We start from the raw sequence: 14,899 nt of genomic DNA, 5'->3' as shown, positions 1-14,899 counted from the left end.
TGTTACAACAAAATCCAATTCACGTCTGCATCCTGATGAATACACCAAGACCCTGCTTCTAGAATCCATCGGTAGTAGACCCCTATCTCACACTCCGACCTTAGCATCCCTGAGAAATCCAGTCAATCTTCATGTGTCAAAGTAACTCCCGGCTTGGCAATAAAGCTTGGTACAGAAGCTTAATTCGCACTTTACTTTCTAACTACCGTTTGATATTTCTATGAGAAGATCAATGGTTCGTATGTATTTCACACTTTTGACGTTTCTTGGTAATGGTCTCACGATATGTGAAACCACGCTCGAGAGGTAGGGTTTTTATGCGTGTTTGTTGGTTGAGATGTTTGGAGGTCTAGAGTTGCTCGTATATACAAAATTTCAAGGATCAAAATGCCGCATTTGTGTCGACCTACTTCTTTAGTGTGGTGTTTAGGAGAAGCCATCTTTCTTAGGCTCTGAACGTGTTAGCCTTTTCTGTTGTATGAATACCATCCAAGCCTTCTCAAATTACCCGAATTCCTTTTCTACCTACCTAGAGAAGTACAAGAACAGAAATAGGAACATTCGTGGAACGATGCACACTTCAACCAGTCTCCGGTATGGTTCATTATACGATGAGACCTCGGTAGAAAGCGACGTCTGTTCTTCGGAAAATTCTTGGGAGGACAAACCGAAATTTAGCATTCAAGGTTCTGTGCCATCCCTTATTTTATGAGTTTCCAAAGATTTGGGGGCTTCGAAAAGTGTTTCCCTGGCGTTTACAAAGAATCTAGTTATCTTTTCATGTCAGATTTGATGTCTAAATTTTTCTACCTGCAGACGAAAAGGGGAGGATTTTGGAATTGCTCGGCATGGAGGGCCAACACGTGCTCTCAGAAGCATCCAGTACATTTGGTGTTTTAACGACGCTATCGGCAACAACTTCACTCGGGGGCTATCGATTTTCATGACTTCTTATCGATGAACAAGTTTCGAATCATTTTCCCTCACTCACTATCTCTAAATGCTTCAAAGTGGTTACATGAATCACGTGTGAAAGATGCCAAGTCGAAGAGTTAGTGCTCCAAATTGGCGAATTTTCATTGGACAATTCATAGGTATATGTGGATCTGGCCAGGCTGTGTTTATTCTGCGCCAGCGCAACGGTTCTCATTACTCTCCATATTTACGTGAAAACCAGTTGGTCTCATCCTTCACTCATTTATCATCCTTGGTGACGAGTTCCTCACATGTCGGAAATGCGTTGGATCATGTACAAGTCGCTGGGGTTTTCAGTGAAGCTGTCCTGTCGATTGGATCGTTTATCATGATGGCAGTACGTACTGTCTCACCGTTTCTTCAATACATGGCGGCTCCCATATAACGAGAGCTTCATGGCGGAGTCAAAATTGAGTTTGTCCTAAAAATACTCTATGATATTATCCTCTGGATCTTGTTTCAAAATGACAACTATATATGAGGCTTACAACCAATTTGAGTCCCGTTGTCGTCCATATCTATATCCAGTCTTGATTATAATATACCACTTGCTTTCAGGTTATGCATATCCCTAGAAGTCATGTCTTCCACGACGAGCATAATTAGCAGTGCTTCCACAATTGTATCTGCAACAGCATCATGTATTAACGTTACGCCAGATAAAAATGGCTATGTACCCGAATCGGCTTGCAGTATGTCCTTGATTTCTCACCGAAAATCGACAGCTAATCATAGTAGATGCCAACTATAATTTTTATCCATCATTTGCCGCGGCAGTCGTCTTCGCATTACTATTCTTCGTCGTTACAATAGCGCATATCTTTCAAGCTTTTTACCACAAGAAATTAAGACTTTGCTGGGTATTAATTATGGGGTGTATGTGGGAATTTATGAGTTTTGCGATACGCTCAGCAAGTACGAAAATGCAACAAAATGTTGCTCTGGCCACTGTCTCTCAAATTCTTGTTCTACTTGCCCCTATGTGGGTCAACGCCTTTGTATATATGGTTCTGGGACGAATGATTTACTTCTTCGTTCCGGATCAGAAGATTTGGGGCATCAAAGGTATTCAGATAGCCAAGATCTTCGTATGGCTTGACGTGCTATCCTTCATAACACAACGTAAGACACTTCACTTCATCAACGGAACTTTATTCTAACTCTTTACATAGTTGTGGGTGGTATACTAATATCTCCCGGCGCCGATTCAAATGTCTTAATGATCGGTATCCATGTCTACATGGCCGGTATTGGATTTCAAGAATTTTGCATCCTGCTTTTCACAGCCATCGCCATCAAATTCATGTTCATCATGCAGCAACGAGAAAGATCTATGGGAGTCAGTGCCAGTCAAATACTAGATCAAAGACATCGCGGTTGGAGACCCCTTTTATATCTCATGTTCACGTCCCTCACCCTCATCACTACACGAATTATCTACCGCTTGGTAGAATTTTCATCTGGTCTTGATCCAAGCAAGAATCCAATACCATATCATGAATGGTATTTCATGGTTCTTGATGCTTTGCCTATGCTGATTGCGATTGCATTGATGAATGTTATTCATCCTGGTAAAATATTAGTCGGTGAAGGAAGTGAGTTTCCGCGATTGTCGAGGAGAGAGAGAAAGGAAATGAAGAGATTGCAGAAGTTAGAAAGGGAAGCTGCAAAAAACGAAAAGAAATCAATTAAGATGGGAAAGAAAGATGCTGTTATCTATATCAGTTTAGATGACCCGACAAGTACCCCTCCTGGTTATTCAGAAAATACCAGCTATTCGGGTTACAATCACGGGTATAAATAGTGAGTATTTTGGAAAATAAAGTTCTGTATATATGAGAAGATTATTTGTCGCACATTGGTATAGTCCCTTCCTACCGTGAAAAGCTGAAAGTGTCGGTGGTCTTGTGTTTGGGGGATAACACGTGTGTATTCATCGGCAAAGTTCCGATGATTCCACGGCATGAACCGTGAATCTATCTTTTGAGGCTTCAACAACTGTCAAAATGTCATTTGCTTCTGCAAAACAAATCGCATCCGATTGCTTGATCTGATTCTCTTTTAATTCTTTTTCTTTTGCGATCAGTGGCTTGCATATTATTCTATTTAAGAACTTTTTCATCCCTTACTTCACGCGCAATTTTCGGGGACTTGGTAACACAATAGCTTTGTTGAACGCATGTATCCGAATACAATGTTTCACAACATAATTTCGCACTTCCTTTTGCTAAGTTTATTCAGTATATTGTAGAGACAAACAATACAGTTTCACGTTGCTCACTGTTTTTAATTGACTTTCTAGACCTATAGAACTTTCTCCAGTGCTACTTCTATTCCTTGTTTCCACACGAGTATCTTGCTTCCTCGGTTCAACATACCGCATTTTGCATGCCGTGGGATTTTTCTATCACTTGTTCAACATCAAGCCATGTCACTCGTAATGCAAGCCAGGGCTTGGTTTAAACGCATCGGATTCGCTGAATTGAGCCATCATGTCTTTCCTCGGACGAATTTAAGACCAGGCGTTCCACGATAAATCGATCCGGAAGATAACAGAATATGGAAATCGGATAACAACTCGACATACCAAGACGTGAATATTAATATGACATATGAAAACATCTCCAATGTGTATCATCTTTTACGAAAATTCTTCTCACTCGCCATTGTTATGTATTGAGATTGAGATTTGAAGTTGAAGATGAAGATGCGAGTTCTCATGGAACGAATGGCGGAGGCATCGGCAGATGAACCTAGAGCTGGAACGGTCTTCTCAGTTGTTTTATCTATGATATCAATGGCTGTTTTGGCAATCTGTATGAGTAAGTCTATCCACCCGACGGGAAAAGCTGCACGATTCACAATATACTAAGACTCTTATGCAGCTCGTCGCGTTCAAAATGTGCAGGATTGGTCTCGATACCCTCTCGTTTGTTGGTGTAAGTTTGGAGGGGTTATCTATCGGGCTTTTGTTACTAGAGATTTGGCACTAATAGACAAATTGAGCAGTGGTTCTTTTGATATATTTTGATTCCCTAGTATTTGTTCTTGGGTCCGCAGTTGTTTCGGCGGGGTTTCGTGTCAATTATTCGCAGTATATGTGCTCCAATGCTATTATATTATGCTTATCTTGTTATATGACGACCAAAGTGAGTATTGAAATCAAGGAATCAGACTCGTTGGTTTCTTGTTTGAATTGGGCCATCAATTTCCAACATGATCTTCAGCCAGCTGTACTTACACAATATTCTAGGTAGTACGTCTTCTTCACTGCAAGCGACCGCAACATTCACTAAAGCCAGCAGTTTATATACTATTTTCTCGTTGAAAGGGTTGTAAATTTGCTCTTACTTTTTTTACTCGTACATTCACTAAGATAACAGTTCATCATTCGTCGATCGTCAAAACCGCGCATCAAAGATCCGCTTTACCTCTTCAACTCGATTGGAATGCTAAGTTAGTCCACCTGATTTGTATGCGTTAGTTTAAAGATTAATCCTTTTCTTAGTTCCTTATTGCGTAGTCATCGCGTTGAATTTTATCTTGTGAGTGTGGCTCCGAGTCTATGTTGGAAAGGAGCTCTTGTTGATTCAGATTTCAAAGCCGATTCGCCAATTATGAGAATGGTGAATGTCGGATTGGGATGAAACAAGTCGCGATGATACCTCTTATTGTAGGTATTCTATCTCTTATTCTTCTAATTCTTCGAGTTCGATTCGAGGCGGCTCACGTTTGTTAACATTCAACAGGCTTTCGATATACTAGTCAACGTAAGCACATAGTGTTCGCTGCAGTCAAATATCCGCTTAAAATATATAGGTCTACCTAACGTTTTTGTTTCTCGTTCCACTACAAGGTAATTCTGCATCGATAGTTCTTCTCACTTTTCAACTAATTCATACAGGCTTGTACTCCTACAAGAATAACCCAAACTCACAAACACGTACCGTCGCACTTCGCACCTTTATTGGAAGTTGTTGTGCGCTTACTTCTAGTGTCGTGTAAGTTACTTCTCCTGATCATTTAGGATGATAGCTGATATTTTCCATAGTAATTTGACTTTATTATTGGTGCTGAAAGGCGAGCCAGGTTGGGTATGTCTTATGTGTTGTAATCTCGACAGTAAGTCTCTGTGTCATCTTGTCTTTTTAGAAGACCCTCAAAAGACTCATAGATACATCTAGTACTCTTCAGCGTTCTAGTCCTCCATTGGATAACTTCCAAAGACAATGCTTCTACCTTCCTCCCGCGTCGTTCTTACTCACATGCTCATTCACATACCTGTTCCTACCCTACGATCCGCACCAGCGCTCTTCCTTCTCCTATTTCCCCCTACCCACTTATTTCCAGTCCTCGTTCTATTCCCGAGAACATGGGATTTTCGAATCGAGATCATTTGTTTACGAGTACAAACGGTGTGAATGGTGCGAAACCAGATGGTTATAGTTATGCCAGAGATGCTATTGATTTACCGACAGTTACGACGACTGTGACTGCTGGAGTGGGGGTGGGAGAAATATTGAACGAAGAAGAGAAAAAGAAGAATAGAGGACTTGAGAATGGAAATAGAAATGGAGAGATAGGGATCAGAAAACCGAAAATGGCGATTACGGTTGAGAGGGATCATGTGAGGGAGGTGGTGGAGACGGGTATTAGAATTGTGAATGATCGTGATCATGAGAGGTTGATCTTGACGCTACCCAGGAGTATTAGTGGAGGTGGGGGGAGTATTGGGATTGAAATTGAAATTGGAGATGGGGAGAAAGAGGGGCGGGAGGGAAGGAGAGGGGAGGAGGATGGTATGGATATCTCTTTTTGAGATGAGAGGTGTAGTGTTAATGAACACATATATCATCGGATACTTTTAAAGCTTTACAACGATGAAATTCCACCAGACCATGAGACCTTGGCAGCTCTTTAACCAAGGAATCATTTTGCGCGCTTCTCTCAAACACCCGAGTTTATTGAAGGAGAACGATTCGAATCATTCTCGAAGCTGCAAATTGGGTGTCATAGCATATCAACTTTTGTATCGAAAATGACCTCAGTACCTGAAAGCCTCAAATGAGAATATGTGGTTTACTTGCTAGTCGCTAGTGAATCATCCCCTATCATGACCCCTCATTCCACTCTACTGTTAAACGCTCTCGAATTTTTGGTATATATGTACTCATTTCTACGCCATTCAGGGAGTACGAAAATTTTATCACAAAAGGGGTGCTGTGCTTTGATCGTCGCATGTTCAGGCAAATAATATTTTGTGCTTGACAGACAAATGTGGTACTCGCCAGTTTCATTCAAACTCGGACCTCCAGTTATGTGTGTCTTTTTTGTCTTTTGCTCTCAGAGAACATTAATATCTGATGTTTTGTCGTTGAGACTAGATGATATCAGATAAGATTTGTCGATTTCTTTTTTGTTAACGTGGTTTAACAGTGGCTCGGCTATATCAGTGAGTCGGCCACCATTTTTACATACAAAATACATCTATGTATAACCATGCACTTTCTTTATTTATTAATATAATTTTCTAAAAATCTATTATTAGATATTTAATTATATAAATATTATAAAAGTCTAATTTTTTATCAGAAATTCGAATTATTAAAATATTTATTAAAGGAAAAAAAATTTTCTAACGAGAATTATAACAATTTCCACTTTTTTTCTAATATAATCAAAATATTTATATAAAAACTAGATTTTTTAAAAAATTAAATTTTTGTTATTATTTAATATTCTTTTCTTTTTCAAAAATAATGATTAATAATTAAAATATGAATATTGAAAAAGACTGGTTTTATATGTATTTTGAAGTGGCCGATCCACTGATATGGCCGAGCCACTGTTAAACCACGTTATCGCTTCTTTGTATCACCAATATTGTCTTTAAGCATTCTTGCTGTTTTCATTTGCAACTTTGCTATCATCTGGCTGAATATGGTTATTTTGATTCAGATGGTACCCCTCCCACATATGATAGAAACCCCTCCGCTGACTCGTGGATCAGGATAAATTTCATTTGGTATTTTGAACGATTGAGTTTTCCAGTTCTGGTGGATAGACGACGCACATTTATCAGAAGCCTTTTTTCCTTTGGAGTCGAAACTTACTGGGTCGTTGCACCTAGTGTGCCGTAGATTTATATAGCTTTCGAGTATCAACTGCGACTGGAAATTATCTTTTATTCGCTACTGAATAAAATTTTACGGTTCCTCGCATGACTAGGTAGCTATGTGAGGCATTGATTTATCTTTACGTTTATTCACTCATTAAAAGAAGGATAGCGATTTTGCTTGAGCTGAATCCCGTGTCTTCAAATATGGTAATTTGGGAAGGAATCTCGCAGCTATAAATAAGCACGAATGGGAGAAGATGAAGTACTACCAAGTATCCAATACACCAAGACGAATCACAGGATTTCTGTCCAGATGGGTGAGTCCTGAGATATAAGATAAAAACAGAATATAGATATTTGGTATCCAGCAAGCTTTGAGATCGTAGATTGATGGTAGAGTTTCGATAGATCCGCTTCTCTTGCGACAGTTCTCTTATTATCTCTATCTTCTATTCAATTTTTATGTCAAATGCTAAGACTTCCAACAGCAATATCTCACCGTCGTTTCTTCTCAATACCGTCAACCCAGTCATTCCACCCATCTGATCACAATTCTTATTGTCGTTCCTTCCTCTCCAATTCTTGCATGTGAATATCTATCTTGTGATCCCTTTACCAAAATTAGGGACAATAACATCTCCGGCTAGAATCCTATGAGCGGGCGTTTTCTAACATCGGTTGAACCTCAGCTTCAGAACGGTCTTTACTGCCATACTAAGAAGTTTACATCGAGATTTCTCTCTATATAGATGTACATATATGTACTTCCAGTGATCCATCACCAAGGGGGTAGATAACACTTAGTACATGCGATTCACCAACTATCCCTCCAAGATCAGCGAGGTGAAAGCCATACCCCCGTGTCCTGATTTTCAGATTCAGGAGTAGGTCTCTATATCAAGTGGTCCATCAACCCCGGGAGAGATTAGGCTTAACTAAGAGAAAAATCTTCTTTGATTGAAGATTGGTCTCGCACTCTACACTTTCTCAGATTTTCAAGGACAATGCCCAGTAACTGTAGGATTCTGAGCTCAATGTCAATTTATTTGTATGGTCCAAAGTTAATAAGGTTATCATCAGCGACAGTAAACATTAAATATATCATAGTGACAACGAAAAGAGATTTAACAGGATGAGATATAATGAAATTGTATCAGTTAAACCAAGATTCACCATGTAGGTTACTACTCACCTACTCTAAACAAGCGAGCGGACCCATTCTAATTATGATACACCAGACAAGAAGACTAGCCATATCGTCGAAGTTTGACATGCTTGGTTTTATTGGTTGCTCTATTACTCCAGGAGTTTAGCCGCTGCTTAAGTAACAGTCAAATCCAAAGTTAACCTGTCTATTGCCTACTAACCTGCTACCGAGATTCCCGTCCGCTGATGCCATTTTCCGGATTTGGAATGAACCAAATTGAACAGAGAGTAATGATTCACCATCTTTCCCGTCAGCACTATGCTAAAATCAAAGACATGCCCCGCATTTTTACCTCAAGATCGCGGAGCGGTGGTTGTACAAGCAAAGCAGATGACTGATGTTTCTACTCAGAGCGTTAAGCGGGCATTCCATAGCTTCTAAGGTTATAAAAGATACCTGAAAGTCAATGTATTCGGCTCCATAGTAATCGAGGCTAAATTTATGATTGTTGGTAATGTTCTCGAGCTCTGGTATCTCACAGACCTGCAGAAGGTGCGGGTTGTGGGATAAGCGATGTAAATAGCGCCAGAAATTTTGACTAGATAAGTAACAGTAATTTGCTCAAATAGTGACGAGAACCATAGATTCTCGAACGACAACAATATTTTTAGTCCTATCAGACAGAACTACTCCTAATCTGGACTTCCGTTCAATTCTAATTTTGAAGTTCGAAATTTCTATGATTCTTGCTTGCACAGTCATAGTCCGCGGTACTTCCAAGGGACCCATTGTGCTTTGCCATTTTGAGTTCAGTATCTACTGCTCAATCCGAAAGTCCAAAAGTGATCTCTTAAATAGAACGCGAACGCAAGTCAAACGAGACTAGTCCTGATAACTCACTACCCCGCACTTCCTCCATTTCCCTCTTTATTGGATGTGTTTCCTCCTTATCCCGTATAGGAGCTTAATTCACCACATCATCCTCTCTCTAAATCTCTCACCTCTATATAAACTTTCCCACCATGACCAAAATAGAGCAGCCAGATCATCGATAGGATGTTGAAATTGCTGCACCACTGACACCGCATTGTGATGAGGAAATTATGAAGATCTTGATAAACTGTGAAGCACAATTTTGTCCTTTTCCCCAGTGAAACACCAATCCTGCTGTTATTATATAGATTACGGTGGATTTTCATTATCTTGCCTACTGAGTACTTCAGATTACCATCAAGCCCAATCTCTGCTCATCCAAATGCAGAAGATCCCGCAACCATTAAAGTATCCTCAATCTCAACAATGATTTAAAACCGCACGCACGAACAGATCTCCTATGTTCTTCCCCCTGGTTACTTTCAGGTTTGGTTATTCTAACATTAGAATCTAACAGTTCTTATATAGACAAGAAATGAGATACTGTGAAGACCTAAAAAATACCGAAAATAACACCAGCCAACAAACAATAAGTGAAGGATTTACATACTCAGAATCCTACCCCTGATTCAACAATCCCGTAGTTTCTATTTACTTCACCCACAATTCACCACTGATATACCGCTATTCCTATCTCAAATCTCATCCAGCCCATAAAAGGCGCCGATGCTGACGAACAAGGACTCCAAATTCTCTGCACTTGGGGTGTAGAGATAGCCTGGAGCATTCATGAGCATGTAAAAGTATCTTTTTCTTTTCGGAATATGGCAAAGATCAGATAGATAGAGACAATAGACTTAGACACGGCAAGAAGGAGTAAAAAAATGAGATCGGATTTGAGGGAGAAATGGTAGGAGTTAATACCAAACGACAACAACTGGAGGCGAATGAAGAGAAGAGAAATTGGATTGATAAAAATAACATACCAAACTCAAGTATGAATAATCATAGCTTCCAACTCTCGAATCGCTGTTCACATTCGCGTTGCACACTTCGCACTCGAACGTAACAGTTTACTTTCTCTCGGTACTAGAGGTTATGGAGAACCCAAACGCATTAAGTTGTATTGTGTGGGAGATCCCCCATCTCACTAGACTAAAATAGAAGAAGATATTAGTTCCTCTTATAGGAAGATGAGATATTAATGTGAGTAGTAGACCTAAGTGACTCGCAGTATTCAAGAAGATTAGGTGTGGTACATCAAATACTCAAACAACATTTTCTTCACCTACATACCCCGCTTATTCAACTTGACGAATGCAACATCGTTGCTATATAAACTATCTTGTTTTCCAAAGAAGAAGCATAGAGGGTGACTGCAATAATCAAAGAAACCTACATAAGCTTGTGGAATCAATGAGCCACTTCTCTGGGGATTTTAGCTTAGTTAAGTTGAGAATAGATTCAAGATAGAAGATATTGACAACGGATATCAGGCAACATAGCAACAGTATCTGGAGGATATGACAATGATTGGATACCAACGCCATGTAATAGATGACAGTAAGAACAAAGATACGCCAATATACTATTCTCAATCATGTATCTCAATCTGCACTGCTACCCCTGAGAACATGTCACATCCTAATCAAAACACCAGACCTCAGGAGCGTTATAGAGCACAGCTCCAGCAATCTTGTTTGTCTCGCTCTCAATTCTCTATACATTATCTGCAGAAGACTCCATGTACCACCATCCCTTTATATATCATTGTAACAACATAGCGATTCCCAGCCCACAGCTTCCTTACCAAATAACCTATCAATTCACTCTAAGCTCTGACTTCCCAGTACCATTATTCACATCCCATTCCGTGTCCATCTCATTTCTCAGGAGCCTTCATAGAATACTTCTATATAACCTCCATCTCTGACCCTCTATCCCAGATCCTCAAATCCCGACACAAGACTCTCATCTAACACCTAGGAATATATACAGCTAATCTGTTTTTACAACTCTTTAGAACATCTACTGTCACCTGTAAAAATACATATACATGCCACAACTATATATATCTTCTCGATTTTCAAAGCAGGAAGAGAAGAGAAGATAAGTAAACGTCACTTTTGGTTTGCTAAATCGATGGAAGAAATTGACAATGATTAAAATGAATGACTGTGAGTATCTTGTGGCGATGAATTGAACGAGACGAGATAGATTATCTCTTAAGATCTGGACCAAAAACCGGATCATTGATAGGAATATGTTGATTGACTAGATTTCCTTCCTCTAAGGGTTCTTCCTTAATTACAATTTCTTGATCATCGATGGAATTTGATTCAACAAGGCTTGCCACTTCATGTTGGTGATGAGAATAGTATTTGAGATTATGATGTGATTATATAATCCCCAAAACAAACACAGTGAAGAAATTTCCATAAATAGCTCTGTTAAACGAACGCATAAGGAGGCTAGGAAAATTGTTGTTTGGAAATCTGCATTCATGACTACCTGATAGTTATTCACAGGGCAAAAGTACGATGAAGTCAAGCTTTGTTTTTTCTTTCTCATGTAACAATTGACCAAAATCCAATCATGCCATTTTCAGAATAAGGTGCTGTGTTATATCATATATTTGTACTAACACACCTAAAATGAAAGGGTATTCTAAATTTCAAATGATCCCAGTACTCTAGTACTCAATAAAATATGTATTCCCGATCCCTCGCGCCAAAACTCCCAAGTATATACAATCCAAATCATAACCATCTCTTTATCCACAACCACCCCCTCTCAAATCTCCCCCTCTATCTCTGCTTATGTCTATACATTCCCCTCAACCCCACAAACGCAATAACTCTGTACGCCGCCCCCAACGCAAGCAGCATAAGCAAATCCTCGGTAAAATGATCTAAATCATACCCGACCGCATTCTTCGCCGTCTCAATATTATACAGATAACCCATCGGACTAATATTCTGCGTGAAATAACCCTCCGCTAACCACGTGCCCGGAGTTGATCTCCAAAGCCAAATTAAATGCCAACTTCGTACCTTTTTAAGAGAAGGCGACATACCATTAAGTACACCAACAATCAGAGATGCCATAACTGAAAGAAGAGGTCCGTCTTCACGACGGGTAACCATAGAGACGCAGGATGCGAGACCGTATATACACCAGAAATAAAGGAGATTAGCAGCGAACATATCCATCCAGCCAATGACCGGTGTAGTCATGAACGCAAAAAATACTGTGAAGTGAAAATTTGCAAGAATCATTCTTGGCATTGTCGAGAGAACCTTTCCGACGTAATACGCGAAGCGATTGTGTCCCGCTGCAGCTTCTCTCCAATAAACCAATTTTTCCTCACCGAATACTTTTACTCCTGGTGCTGAAGCAGTGAGACCAATAGCCAGACCGACAAGAAGTGCCATTTGAGGAACAGAGTTATAATCGATCGATGAAGAAAGCAATTGATATGGCTCGTTGAAAATACCACGGAAATTTGCACCTTTTTGATTGAGTTCGGCGAGACCGATTAAGAAACCTGAGCCGGCACCGACGCCTAACTCAAAGTAAAATGACTCTTTTACACGATATTGTTGAACGAGAGAACGTTGGAAACAAAACCAAATTTGTCGATACCAGTATGTACCACGAGTTTTGATGGTCGAAGCAAGAGCGTTTGATTCGCCTATTGAAACACCAGGACCTTTTACATCTTCATATGCGTTATCTGGATGATTTTGCCAATGTTCTATAAGAGGTTGGATACTAGCATCTCCAGTACGTTTGTAGAGACGACCTTCGCCAGCAATGATATCACCCATAACATCGGAAGGGTTACCATGGTCGGGGAATTTAAAACCGAGACGTTCGAAATGAGGCTTTACACCTACTTGAGGTCCCAAGTAAATCATTCGACCTGCGCCAAGGAGTACAAGACTATCGAGAGATTCGAAAATTTCTTGTCGTGGTTGATGAATAATAGTTACTATTGTCATACCAAGACGAGAGAGAGCTTTGAGAGTTTTCATGATAGAATTTGCGGCTGTCGCATCGAGCCCAGAAGTAGGTTCATCAAGGAAAAGAGCCCTAGCAATAATGTGAGTTAAGAAATGAGAAATTTTGGACTGGAAACTTACATAGGTGCAGCCGCTAATTCCATACCAATACTGACTCTTTTTCTTTGGCCACCTGAAATAACTGGAGCAGCAGTACTACCTACTAATGAATCTTTGACGTGAGAAAGTTGAAGACAAGCAAGTAAAACATCAACATGATGTTGAATCTCGCCCTCCTTCCATGTGCATGGTAACCTGATTCTAGCGGAATGAAGGATATTTTCCCGAACAGTAAGTTCTGGTAGAACAATATCGTCTTGGGGTACGTATCCAATGATTTTCTTGTACCTGCTATTGTTAATTGCTGTAGTTTACCATCGCCAGAAGAACTTACTTCGAGATATCACCAGCAACGCCATTAACCTTAGTGACTCCACCAGTATTTTTCGTCTTACCCATGAGAACATTTACAAAAGTAGCTATTACTCATTAGCTTCTAGTTGAGGTAAAAAGAGCATTGATGGAAAATTACATTTTCCAGCTCCTGAAGCACCCATTACACCCCATAAACTTCCTGCGTCAATCAAACCCGAAACTTGTGAAAGAATAGGCTTCGGTGCCTTTGGTGGATGGAATTTCAGATCCTCGAATTCGAAGGATAATCCGAATTTACTTCCTCCGAAGCATCTCGACAAAGATTGAACAAACAGTTGTAAATCAGTATTCATAACTTGCTCCTCCCCCGCGTTCTGACCATCATATAAGAACTCTTCGTCCAGATTACCCAATTCCTCAAATCCGGTAGGTCTTCGCTGAAGGTTCATAATCCTCTCTTCCAAAGCAATATCGCTTTGCTCTCGGGCTGCCTGTAATTGCTCATCATGAATTTGTGAATACTCTCTTCCTCGAAACATTCCTGGCTTTGTGTATGTCTTCCTATTCGATCGCTTCTCCTTCGAGTGATTCCGAACTCTATTGCTGAATTTTCGTTTCAAAGTTATACCCAGTGCTCCCATTAACATTACCACATCCACAACAATTAAAATAGCCACTGGAACAAGATTCATATCTCTAACACTTCTTTCCGGGCATCTCGAGCTAATTGCACATTTTGTTGGTAAAGCTGATCCTGCGCGACAATAAGATCCCGCTGGACATGGATTTTGTAGCTTCCCTGGCTCTGGACAGAAATATCCAGCTGGACAAAACGAAGGTTCGTAGGTTCCCATGGTTGGTATACATGCTCCTCCTGAGAACCTCAGTATTTGACAAAGAGGAGTTGGAGGACAGTATTCTGGTAGATTTGAAAGAGTATTATTTGGACCTGCGAAAGAGGATGATATTAGTTTCTCCTGATGCCAATTGAATACTTAGACTTGTTCTTTTACTCACAGTAAAAGCCCTTTGGACACCCGGTAGTATTCCACGAAGCTGCATCTTGAATAATCACTGCTTGTCCACCGGATATACAGGTGGAGTTCATCGTCGCCGTTGACACCCCTCGATTATCACTATATTACAAAATCTTTGAAAGTCCAACAAAAGCAATACAAAAAGAAATCAACAATATATTGAAGAAAAGTTTACATTTTATGGATGCAACAGAAGATTGTACTTATTGTATGCGCCGCTCCCCTGCTCACTTCAAAATATCTTTACGTGAACAGGTGAGATTGAAGGCTGTGGATACCAGGCAAGGCTCCATATTGGCCTCTTGGGCCC

General features: G+C 40.1%; 3 protein-coding genes across 3 annotated transcripts; 2 read left to right on the top strand and 1 right to left on the bottom strand.

Moving 5' to 3' along the window:
* Positions 1–1,555: 1,555 nt before the first annotated feature.
* EAE97_006517 (uncharacterized protein) lies at positions 1,556–2,779 on the top strand (the record flags this gene model as incomplete). Its single annotated transcript, XM_038877030.1, has 3 exons — positions 1,556–1,667; positions 1,714–2,097; positions 2,148–2,779. 3 exons carry the CDS (start codon positions 1,556–1,558, stop codon positions 2,777–2,779), a joined length of 1,128 nt encoding a protein of 375 aa, XP_038731962.1.
* Positions 2,780–3,676: 897 nt separating this feature from the next.
* Positions 3,677–5,794, top strand: EAE97_006516 (uncharacterized protein; the record flags this gene model as incomplete). The annotated part of the gene is made up of 11 exons (XM_038877029.1): positions 3,677–3,797; positions 3,861–3,914; positions 4,015–4,208; positions 4,229–4,279; positions 4,307–4,431; positions 4,570–4,648; positions 4,725–4,745; positions 4,795–4,831; positions 4,880–4,976; positions 5,027–5,097; positions 5,160–5,794. 11 exons carry the CDS (start codon positions 3,677–3,679, stop codon positions 5,792–5,794), a joined length of 1,485 nt encoding a protein of 494 aa, XP_038731961.1.
* Positions 5,795–11,920: 6,126 nt separating this feature from the next.
* Positions 11,921–14,660, bottom strand: EAE97_006515 (uncharacterized protein; the record flags this gene model as incomplete). The annotated part of the gene is made up of 5 exons (XM_038877028.1): positions 11,921–13,208; positions 13,259–13,525; positions 13,572–13,656; positions 13,710–14,501; positions 14,570–14,660. The coding sequence occupies 5 exons, from the start codon at positions 14,658–14,660 to the stop codon at positions 11,921–11,923; spliced, it is 2,523 nt and encodes an 840-aa protein (XP_038731960.1).
* Between the last annotated feature and the right edge of the window lie 239 nt (positions 14,661–14,899).

The sequence above is a fragment of the Botrytis byssoidea genome (genome assembly GCF_014898295.1).
Source record: "Botrytis byssoidea strain MUCL 94 chromosome Unknown BBYS_012, whole genome shotgun sequence".
NCBI classification, from domain to species: Eukaryota; Fungi; Ascomycota; class Leotiomycetes; order Helotiales; family Sclerotiniaceae; genus Botrytis; species Botrytis byssoidea.
Note: the sequence above shows the minus strand (reverse complement) of the source record. Positions and strands in the feature narration are given on the sequence as shown.